This window comes from Tauraco erythrolophus, chromosome 11 (genome assembly GCF_009769465.1).
Source record: "Tauraco erythrolophus isolate bTauEry1 chromosome 11, bTauEry1.pri, whole genome shotgun sequence".
Taxonomy (NCBI): domain Eukaryota; kingdom Metazoa; phylum Chordata; class Aves; order Musophagiformes; family Musophagidae; genus Tauraco; species Tauraco erythrolophus.
Window position 1 is genome coordinate 19,435,414 of NC_141475.1, and position 25,958 is coordinate 19,461,371.

General features: G+C 43.0%; 1 protein-coding gene across 5 annotated transcripts in view; it reads right to left on the bottom strand.

The window, feature by feature from the left end:
• Positions 1-1,291: 1,291 nt before the first annotated feature.
• Positions 1,292-25,958, bottom strand: part of ABCC5 (ATP binding cassette subfamily C member 5) — a 53,346-nt gene continuing 28,679 nt past the window's right edge. For 2 of the 5 annotated variants that reach the window (XM_086618250.1, XM_086618248.1), the window contains exons 11-31: positions 24,661-25,011; positions 23,123-23,194; positions 22,867-22,991; positions 22,172-22,244; positions 21,381-21,584; positions 20,579-20,722; positions 18,674-18,776; positions 17,780-17,964; positions 16,566-16,712; positions 16,081-16,210; positions 15,377-15,530; positions 15,119-15,247; positions 13,563-13,749; positions 12,741-12,830; positions 10,213-10,402; positions 9,325-9,484; positions 8,813-8,891; positions 7,780-7,893; positions 6,567-6,731; positions 5,833-5,916; positions 2,756-3,243 (exon numbers count right to left, since the gene is read on the bottom strand). In XM_086618250.1, coding sequence (XP_086474376.1) covers positions 3,166-3,243; positions 5,833-5,916; positions 6,567-6,731; positions 7,780-7,893; positions 8,813-8,891; positions 9,325-9,484; positions 10,213-10,402; positions 12,741-12,830; positions 13,563-13,749; positions 15,119-15,247; positions 15,377-15,530; positions 16,081-16,210; positions 16,566-16,712; positions 17,780-17,964; positions 18,674-18,776; positions 20,579-20,722; positions 21,381-21,584; positions 22,172-22,244; positions 22,867-22,991; positions 23,123-23,194; positions 24,661-25,011 — 2,964 coding nt within the window. In that variant the 3' untranslated portion in view covers positions 2,756-3,165. Of the gene's footprint in view, positions 2,684-2,755; positions 3,244-4,409; positions 5,917-6,566; positions 6,732-7,779; positions 7,894-8,812; positions 8,892-9,324; positions 9,485-10,212; positions 10,403-12,740; positions 12,831-13,562; positions 13,750-15,118; positions 15,248-15,376; positions 15,531-16,080; positions 16,211-16,565; positions 16,713-17,779; positions 17,965-18,673; positions 18,777-20,578; positions 20,723-21,380; positions 21,585-22,171; positions 22,245-22,866; positions 22,992-23,122; positions 23,195-24,660; positions 25,012-25,958 lie in introns of those variants that run through there. The other 3 variants (XM_086618252.1, XM_086618251.1, XR_015222401.1) reach the window with 2 other exon arrangements.

Genomic DNA, 25,958 nt, shown 5'->3' on the forward strand with positions numbered 1-25,958 from the left:
CTATGTGAAATCCATGGGCGGGCGGGGAGGAGGGAGGCCCCGGCGGCCGGAGCGACCGGGGCGGGGAGGAGGGGGAAAGGGCCGCGCAGGCCCCGCACGGCACCGGCCGAGAGAGCGCAGGGCCCGGGCCCGGAGCCGCCAGCCGCCAGCACGGCCGCCAGGGGGCGCCGCGCGGCACGGCGGCGGGAGCTCGCGGGCAGCCCCGCCCCGCCGCCGGCTGCGCGCGCACCAGGGCGCGCTCCCGCCCGCTCGCCCGGTGCCGGTGCCGCCGCCAGCTGCGGGACGTCCCCACCGACGGGCAGGTGCCGTCCTCACACACGCACCTCCCGGCGCCAGCGCACCCCTCCCCGTCAGCGCGCCCCGCGTGTATGCGCGGCGCGGCGGTTCCCGGTGCCCGGCGGGCGCCTCGCGCGCGCCTCCGCGTACCCCGGCTGCGCCCCGTGCACGCATCGCGCACCGGCCCGACGCGCGCGTGCACGGAAACCGCCTCCAGCACGAGCAGCGCGCGCCCACCGGCGGCACTCACACGGGCGGGCGTCGCCCCTGCACGCCCACCCCGGCTCCGTCCGTGCCCCTCTCGTACGCCCCGGTGCACATGGCAGCGTAAAACGTCAGCACGCGCACATACACGGCTTTCCGCCTCCCCCCGCACCGGCCCCCAGCCCCGGACACACCGGTCCCCGCGGCTCCCGCGGCTGCAAGGCCCCGCTCGGTTCGCTCCTGCCCCTGGGCGGCCTCAGTGCTTCACTTTCACCTTCCCCCTCCCAGCTCCAAGACAAACCACCCCAAACCCTCCACACCACCGCTCCCAGCAGGGCTGATGCACGCAGCCCTCCTCCCACCGCTACCTATTTTAGCTTCCTCCATCCTGCTCCTGGTTGCGCTCCTCACATGGAGCTCACAGTCCAACCCTCTACCAGCACCCCATACACCCCCTTTTTTTAAAGTCTCTTCCCTCCCACCTCGGCTACCCACAGTTGCTGCCTCCAACACTCACTCCAAACCACCCCCAGATCCCAACGTGCTTTACTCCCTTCCAACCCTCTGTCTCGAGGCAATCACACACCATCCACTGCCGCCCTCCTAAATCGGAAAGGACGGAAACCACAAAATTATCATCTTTATACAACCACTTGTTTCTCTGTGTGGCAACGGCTGGAGACAGTAAGCTGGAAGGAAGGACTGTGCTGGAAGTAGCTGTGATCTGAACTCTGCACAGCCCAAGAGCAGCGCACAGGAAGTCTCTCTGCCCCAGGTATTGACATTTCCGTAATTTATTTTCACTGTTACGCTTTGCCTACCTCAGCTGCCTGATGCGTCTCCAAGGCACGTCTTTTGGATGACACGGAAACATTTATTACAAGGTTGTGGGTTTAATGAACCCATAGTGGTAGATTCTAAAAGCCTCCCAAGCCTTACGCTAGCAGCAGCGGTGTCTGCGCCATTTCCCAATTGCCTTCCCACTGTATCGTCATACTCGAGGCAGAAACTGTGGCCCCAGCACAATGCGGCTGCTGTCTCCAGCTGAACCAAGAGTAAAACAAATCCCAGTATTATCCTAGACCGATCTGAAGCTAGGACTATAAAGAAAACCTTTGTGCGATTGCTTATACATAGGAAAACACGCACTACAGTTGCAATAAAAAATAACAAGGGAGCATTCAGGACAACTCTTCGGTTCATGAGGGTATTACAGCCACTCTGAATCTTCTCAGTATGTTCTTTAACCATCCTCAAGGAGCAATTTTGTCTTCGCCCAATCCCCTTCCAGCTAAGAGAAACTTCCTGTCCTGCCACCTTTTCTCTCCACATCCTCCTCTCATAAATCAAATTTTCTGCATTTACCCTTCCGACACCTTCTCTCACTCATACCGTTTGCCTTTTGCAATAATTGTGCTTTCTCAAACTTTTTGCCCAGCTATGTACTAAGAGTGCTTGATCTCCCTCTGGCTTTCATCTAGGGACAATAGGCAGATCACAGCCCCAGCCCCTCGAGATCTGACCCTTTATGATCTTCACCACAGGTAATGGTGGAGCTTCCTCAGGTGTTCAAACTAGCACACCTTCAGGGCCTGACTTCGGACATAACTGCACCCATCTAACCGCACATTAACTCCACTGGGTAATTTTAGAAGAATCCTACCTGCATTTTGATTGAAGTCCCAAGCAAGTGCAATGTTTCCACTCATCAGACAGAGAGAATGTGCTCCTGCTCATCTCATCTAAGAGCCTCTAAGCTTATGATAACGAATTGGGATCGGCTGCATGCGCTGCATTTGGACAGCATAAGCAAAACTAAGGCAACTGAAATTCCCAAGGGTAATACAGCAAACCGGTTATCCCACGCAAATCTCTCTCAAGTTGCACACCTGTTGGTCTCGGGCCACAGCCTTTGCTATATTAATAAAAAGGATGCATTATCTCCATGCTATTTTGGGTAGGATTTCTTTAGGGAAAGCCTCTGTCCCAATCCCACAGTCTGACTCTACTCCTCACAGGATAAAGTCTTCTCTGGGATATCACACTATAAATTCTAAAGTAGGATCCAGTTCCTGAAAATTCCCATCATCAGCAGCCTTTTGTAGAATGCTTCAAAGACAGATATTTCATTCTCATTTGTAAATACTGATGTTTCTTCCTTCCACTTCAGTGACAGGGCCCTGGGCCAGGCCTCAGCTTGCTCCTGTGGTTCAGGACGAAAGACAATAAAAAAATTACTGCTACCCATGTGAGAGGCAGTATTTCTGTACTGAGAGACGAGTGCTAAATGAAGCAGGTAAGTGATTACAGCGGAAAGAACATTTCCCTCTGGCAGTCTATCTCCTTAGTATCCGAAGTAACAATGCTGGAGGCTAAGGTTTAACAAAATGGTTGCGCTAATCCCTGCTGTCCACAGGTGCTCCATCGCAGGCCCTTGTTTGACACCTTGTTGAGCTATTTCAGCTCTCTGAAGCAGCAGGAAAGCGTTCACCTTTTTACCAGGCGTAACTGGGAAGCAGCAGCTTGGTGCAATGAATCCTGAGTGGTTTCCTTGCATACCTATGCTAGTGTTACAGTTCATGCCTACTGAAAAGAGCAGCCCCAATTCACCTCCCTTCCAGGTGTGCCTTCCTGTCTCCTTCTTTGTACAGCATTCCTGCTTTTGGAGGGTGAACTTTCTGCAAGTTAGCTTTCTGAACTGGGTCTCTGCTGGACCAGGCAAGAGCCAGTGCTGGCATCAGGAAAGTGGAAGGAACTCACGGCCTGGAAGAAGAAGGAGGAGGACAAGATCAGGATGGCTCCCCTTTTGCCCAGACTGCCATTAGCTCAGCCTTAGCTGCAAAACGAAGCCACACTCTGACCCCAGTGGCACTTGAGAACCAGGTACATTAGCCCTTTTTCTTCGAGGGAAATCAGTCTGAAGTTTGGGGGGTAAACTCAAGTTCTGAGGGGCCCAAGACAATCCTGTCCTTGACAGAATTGCACATGGCAACTGACTGAACTGTTTTAACCACAGTCTTAGGCAGATGCATTTCATCTTCTCTCCCTCTCCCCTTAACGTGTTCAGCCTTCATCTTCACATTCTACCCAGCTCTACTTTCAGGGAAGAAGCAGGGCATTTCCTCTGTGGCTGGTCACCCCTGCTCCCTTGTGCCTCTCCCCAGTTTCTTTTTGTCCTCAAGTTTCTGATCAAAAAAGAAATCCCCCACACTTAGCTGGGTGTTCTTTGGAGAGATGCCTACTACTTCTCCCTTTCCTAACCACAACAAGTCACACTCTGCTCCTTGAATCAACTAACACTCAGCAAAATGGCAGCCAGCCCCTGACATGGAGTAAGCTTGGGTCCAGGCGTGTGAGCAGGGTGAGACCTGTGCTAGTTAATTCTTGCTTGGGACAAGACTTGCTAAAGAAAAACTACAACAAATGATGCTTTTTGGGCTATCTTCAAGCTACAGTCTAAGCTCTGTAAACGCCATGATTTGCCTGTGCTATTAGTAGGTAGAAATGCTTGTTGCTGTGACTTTGGAGTCATGTCACATTATAAACAGTAACACTTGCAGGTAAAGCAAGTGGAAGCGTCTGAGCCCAAGATGGATCTTCTGTATCCCATCGGACTTACCCTCTTGCTACTTGGCTTGAATACTTGCACTATAAAGTATTACTCTCTGTACTGCTCAACACAAACATAAACATATAGCTAGACACCCCCATGCTGGAGGGCACAAAAATCACACACGACATTTTTAAAGAAACGCTTCCACTCCGAAGGAAGAAAGATCAGGCCATGGTGCATAGACAAGAAAAAAAAACAGCCTGCAAAAACTGTCCCTCAGAGCTCAAAACGGTGAAAAGTGATTTATGTGTCCAAAACAAACCACTTAAGCCAATAAAATTTACAAAACCCAAAATAGTTTTATTTACTTTTCAGATTTCTGCCTCCATGAGACATTTTGCAAACATGCTAAGGCTACAAAATGTCCAAGTTGACAAAGACATGCAACGCTGACCATTCAGTAAGTCACGGCTATTATAGGAGCGACCGTGCCCACCTGGGCCACAGGTCCCGTAAAACAGGGATGGTGTACAGTGATCATGGTAACATACTACACAGGACCTAGTAACCTGAGGTAGGTCTCTTTACAGTGAGAAAATGATGTCCTACACCAGTGTTACATCCTGATCAACAGGAACCTGTTCAAAGTTCCAGAAGACAAAGGGTGGGGGACTGTTTCCTTAACAAGTGTGCAACAAAGAAACAGGAAATACTGATGCTTAACCTTAGTATAAGTGAGTAGAACAAAGAGTTAGTGTTACCCATGCCAATGAAAGCCAACCTAAACCTCTGAGGAGTGTTAGCAGCTTCAAGATAAAGGAGTCAGTCAGCTGAAGCAACTCTGAAAAGGCTTTCCTGCTAGCATACAGGGTATGATTTGAATCTTGTGATTAATTTGTTACAGATCATTCCACGAACAGTTAGATTTTGGTTGTGTTAGATCAGTGAAGCAGGAGGAGCTTGGGCTTGCTTGCATTAAAATAAACCCTGCTGACACAGTAAGAAATACTGTATCAGGACACTGAGAAAATATGAGGCCTTAATGTGACCCAGAAGTGGTTCTCCACTCAGGAGATCACTAAAAACCCTGCTTTGGGAAAGCATCATGGGAAGCAGCAGCCGCTGCCGTGGTGAACATTAGCGATGCTCCAAATAGCTTTGATAAGTTACAATGCAATAGAGTTACACCACAGAGCTCTTCTCCCCTGCGCTAGACAACAAAGATGTGACAATAAAGGACACTATTGCAAAGCTTCACTTCCACTCAGACACGCGGAAAATCCAGCACTAGGAAAAGACCAACTGTAAAAGACAAAATGGTGTCTGATACAGTCCGATAACAAAGCCAGATCTCTGGTACCGTAAACTGTACAAAAATGATAGAAAAGAATATGCACTGTTATTAACACAGTGCTTATTTTAATATAAAATAAACAGCTTACATTTCCACTGTAAATATAGGCTATATACAGAATTATGTATAGATATAGCTACATGTATAAAGCTTCATTATAGGCCTCTGATACATTTATAACTATGGCTCCCTGAGCCATTTGTAGAGTGCATTTAATAACAAAAAATTAGTAATATGATTATGGAATAAATACAGTAATAAAAACATGAAGAATTCTTCTGACACGGTTTTAAAAACTCTCTGGCTTGACACATTGTGCTAAAAATTAAAAGATGAAAAGGCAATAATCTGCTTGAAGGAGGAGGAGCTGGCCTGCCACAGGCAGGGAGTGTAGCTCTCCAAAATTAAAGTGACTTTGCCCTGAATTTTAGCCCTTGACAGCAACCTTGTTCTCCGCAGCAGCAAACATAGCATAGAAGCGTGAGTTCTCATTGGCCAGAAGGGCAGACGGCGTGTCGAATTCCACTACCTAAAAGCAAACAAGGAAGGTAAAGTATGTCAGTAAAATCCAGCAGAAAATGGATTCCCACCCCTTGGACTTGGAACACAAAGCCAAAACATGTCATTCGTCTCCAGATGAGACAACAGGCGTGAAAGCATGTGCATTTATGCACACATCCTGTAACCTGGGATGCTTCAAACTGGCTCGGACAAACACTGGAACTACCCATCAGGAAGCAACCTCTTACATTTAACTGTTTATGGCTCCCACATGGAAGCCTGAAAAGTGGGTAAAGTATCTCTCATATGCCTGTTAGCACAAGGCTTCATGAAAATAATGGGAAACCACCACTGAGCCTCAGGCAGAGATGCTTACGTTATTACCCATCTCAGAATTAACCTACAACCATCTCAGAATGAACCTACAAAGGGAGTTTTAAAAACACTTTTAAAAGAGACTGTTACTCTATGATACTTTCTTGGAGTGTAAAAGACATTTTGCCCACTTTGATCTTGTTACGGTCAGGCTATAACTGGTTCTATTGGAGTGTTATTACCAAGGATGTGAATGAACAGAGGATTTTCTACCCTGCAATACTAGCTGTTCCTTCAGTTCAGCCTGCACATATGGCACCACCAGACTGCACAGGAACTGCAGCCACAAGTCTTTCTGCTTACCTGTCCTTGTGTTAGCACCATGATCCGATCAGAGCCCAGCACTGTATGCAGGCGATGAGCAATTGTTAACATAGTGCAGTCTGCAAATGCCTCTCTGATAGTCTCCTGAATCAGTAAGTCTGTCTCTGTGTCCATAGCAGCTGTTGCTTCATCCAGTATCAAAATCTGAAAGCAGCACATAATCCTGGCTGTTACCCCTAGTAACATTTTCCCCTTCCTGAACATAAAAATATGTAGAGCAGGCAGAATTACCACAACCAAGAGTTGTTACCACGACCAAGAGTTGTCACAAATGGCAATCCTTATGGAGCTGTGGTCACAAAGGTCATTTTTACAAGCACCCTTTCAGTTCTCTTTAGGTAATTGCCTTCAATAAAGTTACCCTATGGATCACACTTGCATTTTATGGTCACATCCTAGAGCCACGAGATGTTTGGGTTCTGACCTGGGCCTCAAGTTTCCTCTACTTTCAGTTTTACATTCAGCAGCTAAATCTGAAACACAAATTTTACTGACGCAATCTTGGTGGTGACACTCCTGGGAGTCAATACTTACTAGGCTTACTAACTTACTTACACTGAAAAGAATTACCCCTGATTTGGAGTGGCGTCTTGTCAAAGCTAAACTAGACTTGTTTTGTGCAGGTACTGCAGAGAGAGCAGTAACTTCTGCTGAGTAGTCTGGCTTTAAAGCAGATGCAGAGTGAACCTTAAATGCTGCACATCGTAATATTTTAAGAAAAACAGATGTTAAAATCAGAATCCTGGTCAATGTCAATCCAAAAGTCCTTTCTCACTCTAATTATTATTTGTCTTCAATTCCTGCAAAACCTTTAACTTCACTGGCATAGCAGGGTTCCAAATTCCACCTGGAGGCTACATTTTAGTGGAGCACCATGTAGAAGGAAAATACTTGGCTGATATTCACAAAAAGGTGGAAGAAGGAAAGAATCTGATGCTCAACAGTAACAGGACACTCTGAATAACCCTATTAACAACACTAGCTAGTAATATCTTTCTGATGGCAGAACATTACAGGAGCTAGCAGCTGGCTACAGATGCCTTCCCTGGTTGTTCTAACCCTACACCTCTCTGGGTCACAATGATTGTTGGTGTGCTTCCTCTAGCAGATAGAACAAATCTGGCACAAAAAAAGGCTTGCTTAATCCCATCAGTTTGGTATCTCCAGCTATTTCTCTCATCACTATGCTCACCTTGCAACGACGCAGTAGAGCTCTAGCTATGCACAGTAACTGTCTCTCTCCAACTGAAAAGTTTTCCCCATTTTCCATCACTTCTGAATCAAGTTTCATAGGCAGCTGGGCAACCTGTGTGGGAAAGAAGAGGCACAGACTTTTTGTATCTCTCATGGCAAATTTGTCTCCATGACAAATAGTTGCTCCTCCTGCAAATCTGATTTCACCCATGTTCCAAAATACCCGTCAAACTTTGCTGTCTATCACTCCCTGTCTCTGTTGGGGAAACTGATAACAAGCAACTAATGCTAGAACAGCAATGCAACATCAAACCTGCTCAGTCTGGATGAAATGCCTATGAGTCAGTGACAGCTCCTGAGAACACCACTAGGACTAAGCTAAAAGAGCTACATCATCTCCATAGGAAACCTTGGAACGACTTAAGTATCAAGTATTTAATTTCTAGAAAAAAGTGTGCCATGTACAAAATCATACCAACATGAATACAGATCTCCTGACAATCTTTCTCACCAAGAGAAAAGAATGAAGCTAGTCCCTGCGGGAATTACTGCAGCCTACGTACCATAGCCATACACGCCCTTGACTTAGAAGAAAAGAAGAATTGGAAATGCCCTGGCAGTGAGACTTGCTGCAGAAGGCCTCGCAAAGGGCAGATTTTAAGTTCAGCATAAACGTACATGTGTGACATTTACAGTCACAAATATAAACGCAGAAGGCACGCCTAAGACATAAAAAAAAACATCACCTGAAATATGTAACACCCTAGGGGTCCATGTGATGAAGCAGCACTCTGCTATGCTATACACTGAAAAAGTTCACACTCAAAATACGGCACATTCTCCAAAAAAAATCAGTCTGATAAAATCAGAAGGAAAACAATAAAAATCAGTCTGATAAAGCATAGACAATAACGAGAGAAAATTGCAAGGAAAAACCTTTATCTAAAGGTCTCTGAAGTAGCTACTAACAGAACATGTTGGTTTGGAAGCCAAAACACAAACATGTATCTCATAGGGCACATAATACTTACACACTCCTTCATGTGAGTCCTTTCCAAAGCATCCCAGATTTGTTCCTCACTGTACTGGTTGAAAGGATCCAAGTTTGATCTGGAGGAGGAAGCAGAAAACATAACCAGAATTTTTATTCAGCAATGAATGGCAAAACAACAGTGTGCTAATTCATCCAGACTGATGATTCCCATCTAGCCTTCCAATGACAGAATTGCCTTGCCAAGGAAACCAGATGCTCCCAGCACACTAGGGTTAGAGTCGCCAAAGAACAAAAAAGTAGAGACGGAAGACAAAGATACAAAAACTCCAACCAAATCTAAAGGGAAAGCAACATTTCCAGGGAGGATGATCGCATCCAGTTCTGCACTGGGCCAGCTAAAATCATTTAGCTGTGCTTTTTTTTTGTTTCAAAAGCAGAGGATACAAGCTAGGATGCCTGAGAACTAGCGCCTCACCAGGCACCTGTTTGAGTTCAGGTATAGGCTGGTAGCCTGCTTAGTCCTTCTTGCCTTCTTATGGTCTCACTAACCTCACGGTGCCACTGAACAGCACAGGTTCCTGAGGAATTATTGACAGTTTGCTACGAAGATCTGCCAAACCAATGTCGTTTATTTTCACTCCATCAATTTTAATGCAGCCTCCAGACAGTTCAACGAGACGAAAGAGTGCCATTCCAAGGGAAGATTTCCCTAAAAATGAGACAGAAAAAACAACACTCGTGTTTCTTCAGAGTCATAGCACTTTGAGATGAGAAAGCATTTTAAAACCTGTCCATGAGTGTTTTAAAATACCATAAAGCCCTGGCAAACAATGCTGGTAAACGCTGAGATTCAGCATTTAAACTTCTAAGCAACTGAAAGGCAGCTCCTAATCTCTTCTCACAGAAGCTACCCCTGCAGTGCCGCCCCACTCCCACTGCCAAAATCTTGCCATGTAAACCAAATACAGCAATATTAATTGCTTATTTAGAAACTACACTCTGGAGCTGATTTAAGTTATCTCATAAACAGGGGTTTTGATTCTTTGCATTACAGACTTCCGAAACAGCTGAGAGCCAAACCTGGCTGCAGCATCAGCACAAAAAAAACTTTCAAGAGAGTCAAATAAGCTGCAATGAGCATGTTGCAGGCAGGGTTCTGTGCTGATAAGTGGCTTGGGGTGTTAAACATGAGCATACTGGCTCAGGCATAGTAGGATATCCCTCTACTTTAAATGGAAACTTGTTTTCATTATTGTTTACAGGGATGCTGCTTACGTACGCACATGAACAGAATCCACCACTGACAGGCTGCTGGACCGCTCCTCTGCAATTAACAATTTACTCAAACACAAAGAAGAACCAGTATGACTGCCCCACTCTATTCTACTCCCATTCTGTAAAAGTAGTAATTTAACTCAACTTAGCGTTTTTCCTTACCTGAGCCTGTCCTTCCCACAATGCCAATCTTTTCCTTTGGTTTGATGGTAAAGGACACTTTTTTAAGGACTAGAGGGAGGTTCTCTCGGTACCGCATCTCTGCATTTTCAAAAACAACTTCACCTTCTTGTGGCCAGTCCAGAGGAGGAGTTTTATTCTTAATTCGAGCAGGAGCTTCCAGGGAAAGCGTCTTTAAAAAAAACCCAGAAGTTCAGTTTCCAGTAAACAAAACACCAGAAAAGAAAATTATCAGTTGCAGCTTTCAGCAGTTCTTCCCTGGAGACTCAGCTCATATCAATTTATGGCAGTTTTATGAGGAGCTGTGTGGCTGGATGCAGGCCCAGTGTTTCAGAATTTTGCTGTGTTACATTGACCACACTGTTAATCTCCTCCTGTTGCCTCAATAATGACTTGGTCCTTCTACGCAACAAAGTTTTTCATCAGTGGAATTCAAAATGTATTTTAGGCCTATTATTTATGAGCACAATCCTATTGAGTTTTGTGGTCCTCCAAAGACTGGATGCTTCTGGATGCAAAATCAGCTCTATTTCTGCCTCATTTGCTATGCCATGCCAGGGTCACCTCTGATGATTCTGACACAGAGGAGAATATCCACATGAGACATCGTACAAACGCTAGCCTCTTCCTTCTCTTCCTCATATTCTCCTGTTCTATTAAATCACTGAGTCAGTTGGACTCCATCCAGCTTGCTTATTTTTGCTATTTCACTCTGCCCCTTAACAGGTCTCTTAGCAGTTCAGAGATTAAAACAGAAAAGCAGTACCTCTGAAAGCCAACACTGTGCCTTTACAGCATATTTAGAATGAAGCCAAGGTCACTTTCCCCTATTTGGCAAAGCAGCCTCAAAGAATGGCAGAAATCCTGTCATAACTTTAAATACATACGAAATAAGACTCTCCAACTGAACCAGGGCCCCGTCACCTCCTTCATAGTCACTACAAAGAAGTTAGCATTTCTGGAGTGTGATTTTTCTCATTCTAATATAAACACTTAGAATGGGTAATAAATTGCCCTCTGGAGATAGTCATTTACTACATTGACTATAGAGAGATCCCACAGGGACTGTGTCAACTGCGGACATCTGCAGCATCTAGTTAGAGGCAGATTAATTGTACCTCAAGGGACTGAGAAAAACAGCAATCTGCAACAACAGTACTCCAGCTCTTTGAGCTTGGTGCTCATAACAGCAACCCTGGAGCCCGCACTGCAAGAAGCCAAGCCTGGGACTTGGTAAGACACAGAACTTCATGGTGCTTCACTGCTCACCTACTCCTTCACTTTGGATTCAAACTAGTGTTATGGTTTCATAATAAAATGGCTGTCTAGAGACCCAAATAAGAAAAATCAAAGTGTGGCTTAATAGCAATATAAAATGATAGACAGTAACTTTAAAAAAAAAAAACAAACAACAACAAAACCCAACAGCCTACAACTACAGGTTTTGCCACTGAATGCCTGACAGAGATAAACCCATCTCAGCCCAGCGAGAGACACCAGGCAGTATTTGGAACACAGTTGTCAGCTTGTGTGGTCACCGAGTCTTCCATACACAGAAATTTTCTACTTAGATGTCACAAGAGGATTTATCTACTTAACTGCAGGAGCAGGCGGTTTTTTTTTTTTTTTCCTCTTCAGTACGAAATCCACAGGCTAAAAAAAATTCTACAAACATCAAATACTACATAGCCCAGATTTACCAAGTAGATATGTATCTCCCTCCAAAGTTCAGAGGGAATGTGTATTCAGAGGGAATGTTGAGAAAAAAGCCTTTCACCTCAAAGAGCAGATCCAGTAGAAGGCTTTCTCCTGGCTACACTTTCCCCATTGACCTACGCCCGGTTCTGCATACACAAATCTAGTCATGAAGAAAGGGTTGCAGACAATCATAGCAATCAGAGCAGCTTGCTAAGCATTTAGCCTGGCATATTTCTCACGTTTAGCCTAGCACATTTCTCATGTTTGCAATGAGACCAAGTCCTTGACTTTTTAAGCATATAGAAATATGTTGTGTAAGATAGCTGTGGAAAAAAAAGTAGGCTTATTAGGATGAAGCAGAATTACATGTGGAAAAAGTAACAAACAGTTACCTGTGTTTAAATGAAGGAGTTCCATTAGGTTTGGAATGAAGAAAGCCAGAACAGCACCCTTTTACTGTGAAATATTGTATTGAATTCCCAGTTATCCCTTTCACACACCGCACTCTTTACTGAGAATGTCAGCAAACTTTCAGTATCCTTACGTAACTTCAGTGGTGCCAGGCAAGTGATCCCTGCAGGGTTATTTAACTACTAGCTCTCATGCTATTCATCCTGCCAATGCTTACATACCTGCTCCATAAAACACCCTACAGTATTACAGTACGTGCATTAGTGTGTCCACAAGCTCAGAAACACACCTTCTGTACTAAGGTACACAAGACTATGGCTGACTGTCGCTTCTCTTGCGCCAGCAACGTAACAAGCAACAAGAAACTTCACAACCAGCAGTTAAACGTGTTATTGTCCTACCTTGATGTAGTGATCAATCCTCTCCACGGAGGTGAAGCGAGCTTCTGTTTCTGAAGCAAGTCTGACTGTAAACTGGAACAACCCTGTTAACTGGAGCGATGGGGGAAAAGCAAGACAAATTTAGAGAGCTGTGCTTTATTACTGAATTAAGAAACTAATCTAGTGGATATTTGATACAAGTGCTCTTGGCATCGGGCAACACATAGCTAAGGTGCCCAAGGCATGTTAATTTTAGTTAATAGTTAATTTTAAAATGACCGTAATTTATTAATCACTTGGAAAGCCTGCAGTTTAGAAAGGTTTCCCACAAGCAGGAGCTCTAAATGCTCCGTTTTGTAATTTCACCTCACTACCACGAGGAGACAGAAGAGGCCAAACAACAGCTCCAACAAGTGTTCTGAGCCCTGCAGCGTAACCCTCACAGCCGTAACGCTGGGTGCTGCTCGCTCTGAAAACATACCCCAGGATACACGTTAAGACATCAGTTTGGCAGATGTCTAACATACAGTCAACCCAATTTCTGGAAATATCCAGGAAAATTGCAATATGCAGCACATGAAGAGCCTCAAATGGTTTCTACTTCATCATTTAAAGAGGCGGCTCCCTGAAACAACAGTCTTAAGCACCTGGCTCCTCATAATTTGTCATTTGACTGCTAGCAAAAGGTCCTGACACTGAATTGCTTTCCCCTCCATTACCAAAAGGAGTAACAGTATCTTTTTCCATTGAAGTGCACTAAGGAAAGTTTTCAACGGTGTGTTAATTTTGCCTATTAGCAATAGGTACATTAAATGAGACATGACAGTATGTGGACACACTCACCTGCACAGCATATGAGATTGCCAGCCCAGCATAGGCAGGAGGAATCTGGCCGTGCATTAAGACAATCATAAGGCCAGTGGTTGTGATAAGAGCAATGCTGATAATGTCCAGCCGTACAGCTAGCCAGCGCATTGCGCAGCTGAACAGGTAAAATGGTGCCTGATTGTCATCTAGGAGCTCCTGATACCTAAAACAAATACAGGAAGGTTAGAATACCTCCATGAGCCTGAGGTTCTACAAATAGCAGAGCTACTCAAACCTCCATTCCAGTATCAGAATTCAGGGTGGGAAGACTAGTCCATCATTGACACAAAGTCTCAAACTCAGCCATGACAGCAGGGTTTACAAACTTTCCTGAATGTCAGGTATCTACTTAGCTCAAACTCGCAGAAGGCAAATTACCAAGTTTCTGTGTACAAAAATGAATTATACTGGGAGTTAATCAAAATTCAGGGACATCATACACACTTTCACCACAAATTCACGTACGCAAGACCTTCTGGAGGATGCTCAACGGCTACTATGCACTCCAAGGGTAACAGCAGCAGTGCTTCAGAATATGCACAGAATATGTTATTTTTTACACAAATGTAAAATTAAAGGAAGTTTTGATAGGACTGGTGACACTAACTAAAACAAATCAATAGCCATTTAATTTACAATCCTGACCCTGTGCAGCTGAGGAAGTATATTTAAGGGGAGACACTTGAGAGATTTTTCACAAAGCCAGTAATGAGATTTTCTGATCATGCAACTCAGTTTTACACCAATCACTGCTGAGCAGTGTATGCAGTGCCACAGTGCCCTAGCACCAGCAATGCTAAGGGACTATGTGCACCTCTGGAGCCTTTCATCTAAGCTGGTGTAACAGTGTCTTTCCAGAGCTTCTGTGGCAATTTTCCCTGTGCTTCCACGATGTTGGTCTCATGACCTTGCACCTGCAAAACGCTGATACTGTTTCAGCAGGTTCTCATGGGAAGCAACTACCACTGGGGTGAGAAATGTCCTGCTTTCCCTTGCTAACTTCTGTTTTGCAGATTTTAGTTTATACTGGAGAAAACCAAGCATAGCGTACAAGGTGGATAATAGACACTTTAATACTTGATAAATGCTATCCAATTATACACATGCACAGAGACTAAAAGCTCATCAACATGCACACTGAGGTTCTGCCAGCAAGCTCTAATCAATGCTAATACCAAGGGAGAGAAGGAGAAACAACCATGAGAAAGTACGACCAGGACCTGATGAAAAGTATATAATACTAGGAAAAAAGTGCGGCCAAAGAATTGTTCTCACCATTATCATTGTCACCTGCTACACTGTAAAGAACCCCAGAGGAGGGACCCCATCACTGTTCCTCCCAGTTGGCTACTGGGCAATTTTCCCTTTCCCTTCTCCTTGTTCTCTCCCATTTTTCCCCTCAAAAAGTAACTTTCATTCTTAGACCCAAAGTATGCCATCAGCTACAAATCCCATTAATAAATCTTTCTGAATGCAAACCTGTCACACCCTGCTTTGTGGTCCACCACTCCCAGATAAATATCTAGACTGACCTGTGCAGAAATTCCTGTCCTTTGTGGTAGGCATGGATTGTGGAGAGACCTTGTATGCTAGATGTAATGTGGGACAGGAATGGAGACTGCGTGATGTTGTCCAGACGCTTGAGCTCTCGAATAAAGACTCTGGAAGCAAAGAAGCACAACCACCATATGCCAATCACTACATTGATGCATGTAAGCTTGAAGAACTGTATATCCTTAATAACAAGTCTAAGCATCTCTACTTTTAGTCAAAGCAACTGATGCACTTACCTAGAGACAACGTGCAGAACTGTGAACAGAACAATGAGGGGTCCCACTGCCACCAGGAACCAGGGGAAAACCCCAGAAATCACCCCCACACAGAAGAACACAAGGATGACATTCTGGATGAACATTTCTGCTTGAAATGGCAAACGAACATCAACTGGAAAAGATAAGAGGGAAAAGAGGAAGACCTTGAGTACAGAAAGCTGAAACAACCTGCAGAAAGCAATTCAGTCCAGCTGTACATCACCATTGACAAGGACGGTGATTTCTCATGGCTTATTCGAATTAAAAACATACATTTTCATTAGGTGTGCTTTCATCTTCTGAGATGCTAGTAGTCTTTCCAATTATTCCCATTTGCAGAAAACAGCCCTGATGCAGCTCTGACCTCATTACCACCTTTGCTGCACATCAGCTTCACTCTGAGAGTCTAGGTTCCTCCTGCATTAACTGCAAAGAGCCTGCTAAGAGCCCATAGGCAGTCTGTAGATACAATTTTCTTCTTTATAAGTGAACAGACAGACTTGAGCTATCAGCTGCCTTCTAGAATCGTAACCAGGTATGTCCCAATTCCTGCTTTGTCCATTACAAGTACACATGTGGCAGATATAGGGTATGATCACCCCAACAGGAAGAGTCCGGACAGTATTAAGGAGGTAGCTTGGAGGTCTGAATGTGGGATTTACAGCACATGCAGTGAGAGATACCTTCATCCATGTCTTTGGAAAACCTGTTGAGAATCCGCCCAGTGGGTGTAGTGTCAAAGAACTTCATGGGGCTACGCAGAATCCGTCGGAAGAGCTCATCATGGAGCCTTGAGGATGCTCTGAGAGTTCCCTGATAATGCAGAAAACACTGCAGCATTATGAAAGGATGTTTGCCTTTCTGTCACTGACCCTCCCCTGGGGACCAAAACATTCTTCTCATTTTCTCTCTCCAACCATAAGGTTTTTTTCCTTGCATTCTGTGCTTCCAGCCAGTGGAAGGAAGCTATTAATTTGGGCAGGAGTTTAACGGAAAGCATGGTGCATGCAGCCCTGAGAGATGACTTATGGAAACCTCACAATCCATGCTCTGACTTCCTCTACACCAAAATCTCTCTTGGGAGGTGACCAAGAGAACCACAGTGTCAGCAACATACTGAAGCGGGGGGCAGACAGGAGATAAGAAAAACGACAGCATTGGCACGTACCTTTACAAAGACAACGCCACGAACAGCTTTCAGAATCAACATAACTGCCATAGACAGTGCGTAGATGCCAGCATAGTAATGCATGCGAGGGTTATCTTTCATACTGCTGCTTATGACAGTATCGTTTCCCAAAGTCACAGTAGTGTTCTGCAGAAAATTCGAGGTTTCAGTGAATAGTTAGTTAAGATAAGGATTAACCATACACACAGTACACATGGCAGAATTTAACTGTCCTCTGTCCCCTCCCACCATATTTGGTATTTCTTCTTTAAATAAAGTATTTCTGTGATCTTTGAATAGTTGAGAAACTTCTCCCTAGCAGAGACACATAACTTGCAGATTGTAGCCCTTGGTATTATTTTCAAAGATATTGTAGGAAAAAGGCCACAATATCTACTTCATTCGATTCATAATCTCTCATTTCATGCTTATCATTGTTCTGAGCAATGCCAGATATTTGCACACGGCCACTCCTACTACACAGCAATATTCACCTTGGATAGGTTCTACATTGTCTTCTTATCAAATACAGTTGTTATTTTCTGCCAGTATGCAGTGAATTCTTTACTGTCACACTATCATACATTCTCATTGCCTCTTTCTTTTTTTTAATATTTAAGTATGTTTAAGGACCTCATTACTTGTTTTAATATTTGGCCATCTGCACTTCATTATTTCTTCTCTGAGGTAAGTAGTTTGTTCCCCTCATCCAAAAAAAAAGTCTTGCAGTTATATTTGACTCTTTAAACACAACAAGACTTGCAATCAAAGCCTCTAGACTGGGAAAAGTCCCAAATCATCCCAGATCATCACAGTCTTCAAAGCAACTCCCAGAAGTCATTTGACTTAAAACTATGAACTTTAATAAGATTATCCTGTTAGATGTAAGGTCATGCTCAAACAAAACCCAGCACTAAAATTAGTAATTGCTCCTGCAGCTTGTAGTCTTTCACTTTTTCACTTCCTTTCCTTGGGCTAACCAAGACAAGGAACAAGAGGGCAGTATAAAACCACATGAGCTATTATATCTTTCTTATTAGTGAAGCTCTCATTCTTGGAGATGAACTCTCTAGTGAGATCACCTCCTCAGGAGCATTATAGCTTGCTTAAATTGGGGAGCACCATTTGGTCTCATCCGACTGCTTGGGATTAGTCTAGGCAAGCAATCCCCCTGCCCATTAGACACAAGAAAGTAGAAAAGTTATTTATCTTACTCCACTGCCTTGCTTAATCCAGAAACTCAGCCACCAGTTGCTAAAAGCTGTACTGCCCACATTCAGCACAAAGAGTGCCATGATGACAAGAAATGCGAAGGGTCCTCCAGCTGCCTGAATGTAGATACCATAAACAGACCAGGGGACAGAGCCTTTGCCTTTCTCTTCCAACTGGACCAACTGGCCTGTGAAACAAAAAAAGAGGAGAGAGTGAGGAAAAGAAAGCTGTTCCATGAAACTTCTGTAAGCTTCTGAACATGCACAAAACTATAGTAATTTTCAAACTGTACAGAGTACTTTCAAAAACACAGACATTACTTAATACGTAGAACTCAATGGTTCAAACAGTTTTTCCAAAAAAATCACATTTCCTCTGCAAAATAATTCACATCATGCTATGTCTGAAAAAGTGTCATCAGCAAAGACTTAAATACGAGGCTGGTATCACGACTGCTTTTTAAATCCTGCTGAAGTTCAAAGGTAACACTAGACAACCATGAAACAGAGGTCAGGTCTTCCAGTTCTTCATACCTAAGTGTCGTGTCCTGCCTAGGACTCTGCAAGTTCCAAGCTATACACATTCCCCTCCTAGGACAGGAGGGTGAGGTGGTGCGGGAGACAGGGTACTTAGTACCTAAGTTCCTTTGTGCCGATGGCAGCTGACCAGCAGCAGCCTGATTGAACTTCGAAACGCTGCGCAGGGATTCATATTTAACAAATTAATGAACATTCTTTGCCCACTGCCTATGTCTTCTCAATCATGCTGAGTGACCAGGACTTGAGACAGCTTTCAAAACCTGAGAGGTACATTCATAATATACACTTTGAAAGCAAATGTTTTGCGCTTATTGCTGTATAAAACAATTACAGCCAGAAATCCGATTATATAGTTACCCTCTTCCTTCTTTACAACTTTCTCCTTCTTCACAGACCCTGTTTTGGTACTTTTATCCTGGGGTCTTTTCAGTGAACTGTTTGTGTTCTTCTTTATATTAATCTGCAGGAAAACAATGACACTAAACATACCAGAGTAATTTGCTTTGACATTTTCATATCTGAATCCAAACTTTTATAAGCTGCCTCCTAAGGACAAAAGCTTTCAATAGCTTAGCATTCATATCGAGGACGATATTAACTTTGCTGTTATTATGGATGACTGCCAACTCTGGTGGATTAAATTCTCATCCTCTATTAATCTGAACTGCTACCAATCTGTACTGGTACGGTGCAAGGTTAATTTCCAGAAGCAGTGACATTGTGTGCATACAGGGTAGAGGAACAACACCCTCACTACTGAGAGAAAGATACAATCCCCCTGTCCCTTGTAAAAATAACTCACAATTTTAGAGGCTTTTTTCCCCTAAACACCCTAGTACTTCACTCAGGAAAGCTCTCATGAAATGTCTCTAAGGACAGGTTAACTTGGTCTTCCAGAAATCACATGTCCAAACACTACGCTGCACACACAGTTACTGTTCTAAACCCAGCCATCTTCCCACAAATGGAAGTTACTACCTGTTCAGAGACAGCCTACATTAACTGAAACTGCCTACACAACATCTTCAGGGTCTTCTTCCCACACTTTATGTGAGAAGAGACATCTCACACATGTCAAACCACAGAGACTCTAACTTTACCATTCATTTCTTCTTATCCCACCAGGAACACAAATTAATGCTCCTTCCACGAATTAGTGTTTACAGAAAGACAATGAAGGTCAGGCAAGCATGCAGACTGGAGAATCTCATGTTAACTGTCATTACATTAATCTTAAAATGGCAGAACTATAATCTTCATGCCTCAGAAAGGATATGCAGAGTAATGCATTACATTCTTTTGCTTCTTTCATTAACATCTCCCAGGAGAAGATTTCACCAAGCACCTTCTTCTATATCTGTGTATCTATCACAATGTTACCTTTTCGGAAGCTTTTTTTTTTTTTAAATGTTTGCAACTTGTGAGTAAGGAGCCTCTCACCTCTTAAAAACTAAACTGCTGATGTGCTTTTTTAATCTCTTCTTACTAAGAGAAAATGCACACAATACTTAAAGAAGTAAATCATCATCAAATAAAAAGCAGCAAAGTTGCTTACTCCAAAGTATAACTTCAGGAAACAAACAGGAGGAAGGTAGGAAAAATTAAATTCCTGAAAATTTAAATGCATGTCCTACTGAATGGTTCTTGTTATTTTCTAGATTTACATTTTCCACCAACTAAAACACCAGAGTACAAATCCCAGTTTGTATTTACAGCCATTGTTTCATAACAGAAGCAGTGTCAAGCAACAATTTTTTCTCAAAATCCTTCAAAACAAAGCATTTTTAGTGACATTTCCAAAAAACTGTCACAGATATCTAACTTTTGTCAACTTGTGTCACTTTTCCTGTGCCTCAGTTACATCCTATGTGAAAAAGAAGTAACAAACCAGTAAGAGTGTTTCCAAAGGCTGATCCAGGTCTGTACTCATTTGGAGTTAAATTAAGAAGCAAGGTGTACAATAAAAGAGATAACAAGCTTCCTGCTCTGAGCATCACCAGAGGAGACGATACATTATGTTCATGTTCAACTCAGGAGCTCATTGACAGAGTCCTCTCTACTACACATTCCCTAAAGACAAACTGTGACTGCGAATACGAAGTGCTAATGCAACACAGATTATTCTACTATTGGTAGGAAATCTATTGGTCAGATCAACACAGGAACATGTGAAGCCATTTTTCAGTTTTCCAGCTATGTCATTTGGTTCATCTCATCAGAAAAGTCACCATTCAGAGTACTTTAAAATAAACAAACATGTACCTCAATATGTGGTGTTTCTCCAAGCTGTAGGTTATTAAAAATAGTTGCATAGTCCCCATTTAAATTCATCAGTTCCTCATGACTTCCTCGCTCAGTAATACAGCCTTCTTTCATGAAGATCACTTCATCACAGTCCACAAGATACTGAAGAAAATGGCAGTAAGAACGAGTCTTTATCATTATGTCTGATAATCAGGCACACACTCACAAAACCCTTTTCAGTCATTTATAGACATTTGCACACAACACACCTCTTCGGAGGTAACAAACATCTGATTTTTGAAGGCCCTGCAATGACTAGAGCACCATGATTACTCTCACTGTATACAAATAAAAAGTTTTTATGTTCTATCAAAAACAATCTGTTATGGAAGATAATTCAGGATACTTAAACACTGCAATTACTGATATGCTAAGTATTAATATTTCTATGCACAGAAGATAAAAAACTCAGAACACATCCATTCTGATTTGCTGACACCAAATCTAAGTTTTTCAGATGTGATGAACTAGCTTTATAAGTAAGTTAGCAAAAGAGTTTTTGAACAAGGTATTTATTTCTCTGGTAAATTTTCTTTAGCTGACTGTTACCAGTCTAGATCAGACACCAAGCAGCATTGGTATCAAACAGATTTAGGTTGTTCTCAGTGTGTATTTGCAAACCTAGTTTGTAAACATAAACCCTGCACAGACAGGGTTGTGCTGTAACATGTCAGGGTATAGAAATTTCTATAGTGTGAAGGCAACTGACTAAACGGTATTTCAAGAAAGTCCAAGAAAGAAAGTATGAGAGATGCTGTACCTGAAGCTGATGAGTGATGAAAAGGACAGTCTTTGACTTCAGGTGTTTCCTTATTGCACTGTTAAAAATGTGATTTCCAACATGAGCATCTAAGGCACTAAGGGGATCATCAAGGATGTAAATGCTCCTGTCACTGTACAGGGCTCGAGCCAGACTGATTCTCTGACGCTGTCCTCCACTCAGGTTAGCCCCTCGTTCACCAATCTGTACAGACACACACCCATTATTCTATTTCTACAGCACCATGCAACACAGATATTCAGAGCTCAAGAGGTGACTGGAATGAAGCAAACCATAATATTTTTTTATATATACACATATATATACACATACATACACCCCCCCCATAATATTATATATTGTTTTAATACATGTATATATTCTAATTTAGGTGTCCACTACTTTGTGAAATGTGTTTTACATTCAAACTCAAGGTTAATATGCTTGAAACGTGGCAGTACTTTTCTGCTTATTTTACTTTTTTTGTATTAACATAGCCATGTTTTTTGTTAGCTATTTTAAATCAAGTTCAAATAAATAGGTCCTGTTAAGGCAGCTAAATTTACAACACAATAAAAAACTTCCAAACTGTCAACATCTGAGTCAAAAACATGGCACAACTTTCAATAGCCCAGGGACTGCATTGATAAACTCAGCTCAAGAGGGTGCATTCAACAACTTGGCTTATATGCATATCAGACTGATGTTCCCCTCATTCCAGTCTAGTCCATCAAACCAAAACTCTACTTTTCTCCATCTATTAATTAGTTTACTATAAGCAAAATTTATACCTCTGTCAAGTCCCCATTGGGAAGGATGGCTAGGTCAGGCCTTAGACAGCAACCATTCAACACCGTATTGTATCTAAAGAAAAATTAGATATGTGTTAAGAACACCGGGTTTTTTTGCCCCTCAGGTATCTAGCTAGTACAGCATGATCTCACCTTCTACACCAATAGCAGACATTCCAGTAGCCTAAAACAAATGATCTGCCTTGGATTCCCAGGAGGAAACAGGATCATAACTAATCACCCACTTCCGAAGTACCGTGAAAGCAAGGAGGCAATTTCTTTCCAGCAATAGCTAGCACAGCCCCAAGGGAAAGCCCCCGCTGGAGGAGGGCCATGGAAGGTGCCAGCAGATTGCAACCAGTTGTGTTTAAAGAGGGCAAGGCCAGGACAGCAAGAGCAAACACCACTTCAGTGCTGCTCCACAGCACCTGCTAAAAACAGAGATCAGACAGGACTCCAGCACAGGGCACAGCCCTCGCTGCAAATGAGCCATGACAGACACACTGACAGCCATCAGCCACAGCGGCCCACGTGCAAGAGAAGCAGGCCCTGAAAGGAGACTCCAAGGAGCCTTAGAGACAGACTCTAAAAGGATACACAGGCTCTAACTGCAGTGTACTCTGCATTAAATTCTCCCACACTTGGGCTAAGAATTACTAAGCTTTCACGAAAATCAGCAAACAGTTCTGACAAACCTTTCTTCATCATATTCCTTGCCAAAAAGAATGTTGTCCCGAAGTGTAGCATTGAGAATCCAGGCTTGCTGGGCCACATATGCAAACGTTCCACTTACTGCAATGCTACCCTCCAACAGAGTCATCTGAAATTGAAGATAAACCGTGAAATCACGCTAATCCACATTTAGAATAGAGTTTCTTTTACAGACTACAAGTAAGTGAAATAGGAGACAGGAACAAGAAAAGCAGAAGTAGCCAAAACAGACTTTCTCACCTGTCCTAAAATTGCTGAGATAAGTGAAGTTTTTCCACTCCCCACACTGCCACAAATTCCAACAAGTTTTCCCTAGACAGAAAAAAAAATAAATTATGGTACTTATTTCTTACATTCTCCATTCCTTTCAGAATTTGGACTACCTTTAGTACCTCCAAGGGGATAGCTGGACATTAATGACAGCTGAAAAAGAACATAGATGAAGTAGTAAGACAGTCTATTTTAACTCTCAAATAATAGAGTGAACACTATCCCACTGTGCACTAAAACTTAATCAACTCTACAGGTAAAAATGAATGAATTTTAAGGTCAGATTCCCTTTGAATGGGCCTGATACAAGCCCAGAGAATGCTGCTCTCAGCCAAAAGCACCAAGGCCTGCTTGACCAGAACGCACAAAGATGCTTTTGAGTGTGGTAAGGAAAGATATAAAGAGGGAAAGACTGAAAAAAAAGCAGAATTTAGGATATATGGGTCCAGTAAAACCCCTTGCCTATGAGATATAGTTTGCTAAGGAAAACGTATCAAGAAAGGGCCAGAATCCGGTCACTCTGAAGTATTTCTCTGTAATAAAATGGGTGGGCTGATACCCATATTAAACAATGAATTCATCAAAACTATTATCATTCCTTTTGTAAAAAAAGGTAAAGTGGATGAAAAGGGCATACAGCCACTTGTTGAACACATTGCTGGCCTCCTCTCATTTACAAACTTCTGACAGAACACTAGCATTTACATTTTCAAGTAACTGCATGCTCCTTTTTCAAGGCTATTTTTTTAAACTACATGCATCCTTCTCAAAAGTTTAAAATGTAGGGGTTTTAGAGTTTAAAATCGTTTAAACTAGCCCTCTATTCATATGACTACAGGAGACAATTTAACCATAAATATCTTGATAAATGCCTGGATCCCATTACTGTAACATCCAACTGCCAGACTGCAAAACTTTTGTATTTGTAGACGTCACGTATGAAGCTCAATGCTTTTTCTTTTTGGAACGAGGACTCCAACTGCTTCTAAATTCTTGACAATCTTGTGTTCTTCTACTGCACAAAAATTTTCAAGGAAGAAAATTGCACATTCTTCAATAAAAAGCACTGTTATGCTCCATTAAAACACCTAGTCACCTAAAATGTTCACCCAGAATATAACTGAAACCCTGTAAAATTATCAAATGGATGGATTCAGGAACGCACCATCCACCAGTACCCCACCAATATCCCTGTTGCCCTGCTGATTCTTTAAGCTCCTATACTGTACTGAGAGCTACAAACAGCAAAATCGTCAGTTAGACATGAACACTATACAACCTGCAGTTGTTTCATAGGCTGTTTGCAGAGATCTAGTTTGCTAAAATGGCACAGCTGTTTACATCAAGATCAGACACTGCATCCTGGATACTGCAGTTGCCATGGATATTACAGGAGCGCACAAAAGCAATATGCTCCGTTTCATGCAAAAATACACAGCGCTCTATTCCCAGGGACAGCTGAAAATGAGGCCTTTTGAAAGCTCAGATTTCCTCCTTTCTTCTCTTACCTTTTCTATCTCCAAGTCAATGTTGTAGAGAGTCCTCTGAAGCCGAAGGTTAACCAGGTGGATGATTTTGTTCTCCTCTTCAGGGCTAGGATGGTCATCATTGTCCACTAGAAGATGGCCCTTCTGCTCTGCCAGCACAGCTTGCTGTCCCTCATTCTGCAGCTTCATTTTCTCTTTCTTGCCCTTGGTGACTTTCTTGTCTTTTTTCACTTTGGGGGTCAACTTTGGTGAGCTCTGGACGCTGGCGTGGGAGAATTCCCAAGCCAAGGTAGCATTTTTCACCTCTATCGCGGTGTGAGGATTGGCTGGTTTTTTCTTTATCATATGAACCTCTTCCATTAGAAATAAACTCTGATAGGAGTTGTGAGAGAGGTGTAAAGATGAGACACCTGATCAAGACTGGGAGACAAGCCTATGGCACACTCACGCAGCAAAACACACCAGGCTATACAGTAGGAGGAAGCTGAAGAGCAAAAGGTAGCTCATTAGTGTAAACTAACTCCAGGCCTGCTAAGCGGCCGGGGCATTCCTGGATGTGGTGGAAGCACTCAGATACACTATGACCTTTGCAGAACCATGACACGAGAGGGGCTTATTCTTTTAACACTGTTTGCAACTGCAGCCCATAATTTTCAGATTAAAAACACATCAGTAGGATATGCAGGTTGGAGAGGAGAGGTCACTTTGAGGGAAAGTGACTGACTCGTCCTGCACATCAATTCATTATGGAAGAAGATGGAATGACTTTTAACTTCAGCCTTTACCCTTCAACTTTTCTGCTGGGAAAAAGTCATCTCACACAAATTTAGCTGACCCATCTTGGGCTGCTTGACAATGTGAAGCAAGCTATTAAGTCCATTGTATCATGTTTTCCACCACATCCATCAGTATTTACAATAAACATGAATTAGGAAGAGATTTTTCACACGGTTTAATTACAAGATAAAATGTTTTCCACTTACATAATTTATGTTTTGAACCAAGAAGCCTTCTGCGATTAAAGACTTCTCAATTCTCAGCCTTATTTACTCTTGCAATTGCTACGCCCGAATCACACATTCATGAGAAAGCTGATACTCATTTACAGAGTCAAAACATCAGTTACGTTTTGCTGTGATGTTACAAGTATCCCCACCTTGTGTTACTCTCCCTACACAGATTACACTGTTTACAGTCAAACTGGGAGACATTACAGTTTCCTCTCTCCTTCTCCTCCACCCTAAAACTCCCCTCAGTGCATTTGGACTTAAGTAAGCCTGATTTAGGGTGGCTCAGAAGATGAAACCAAAATGCTCAAA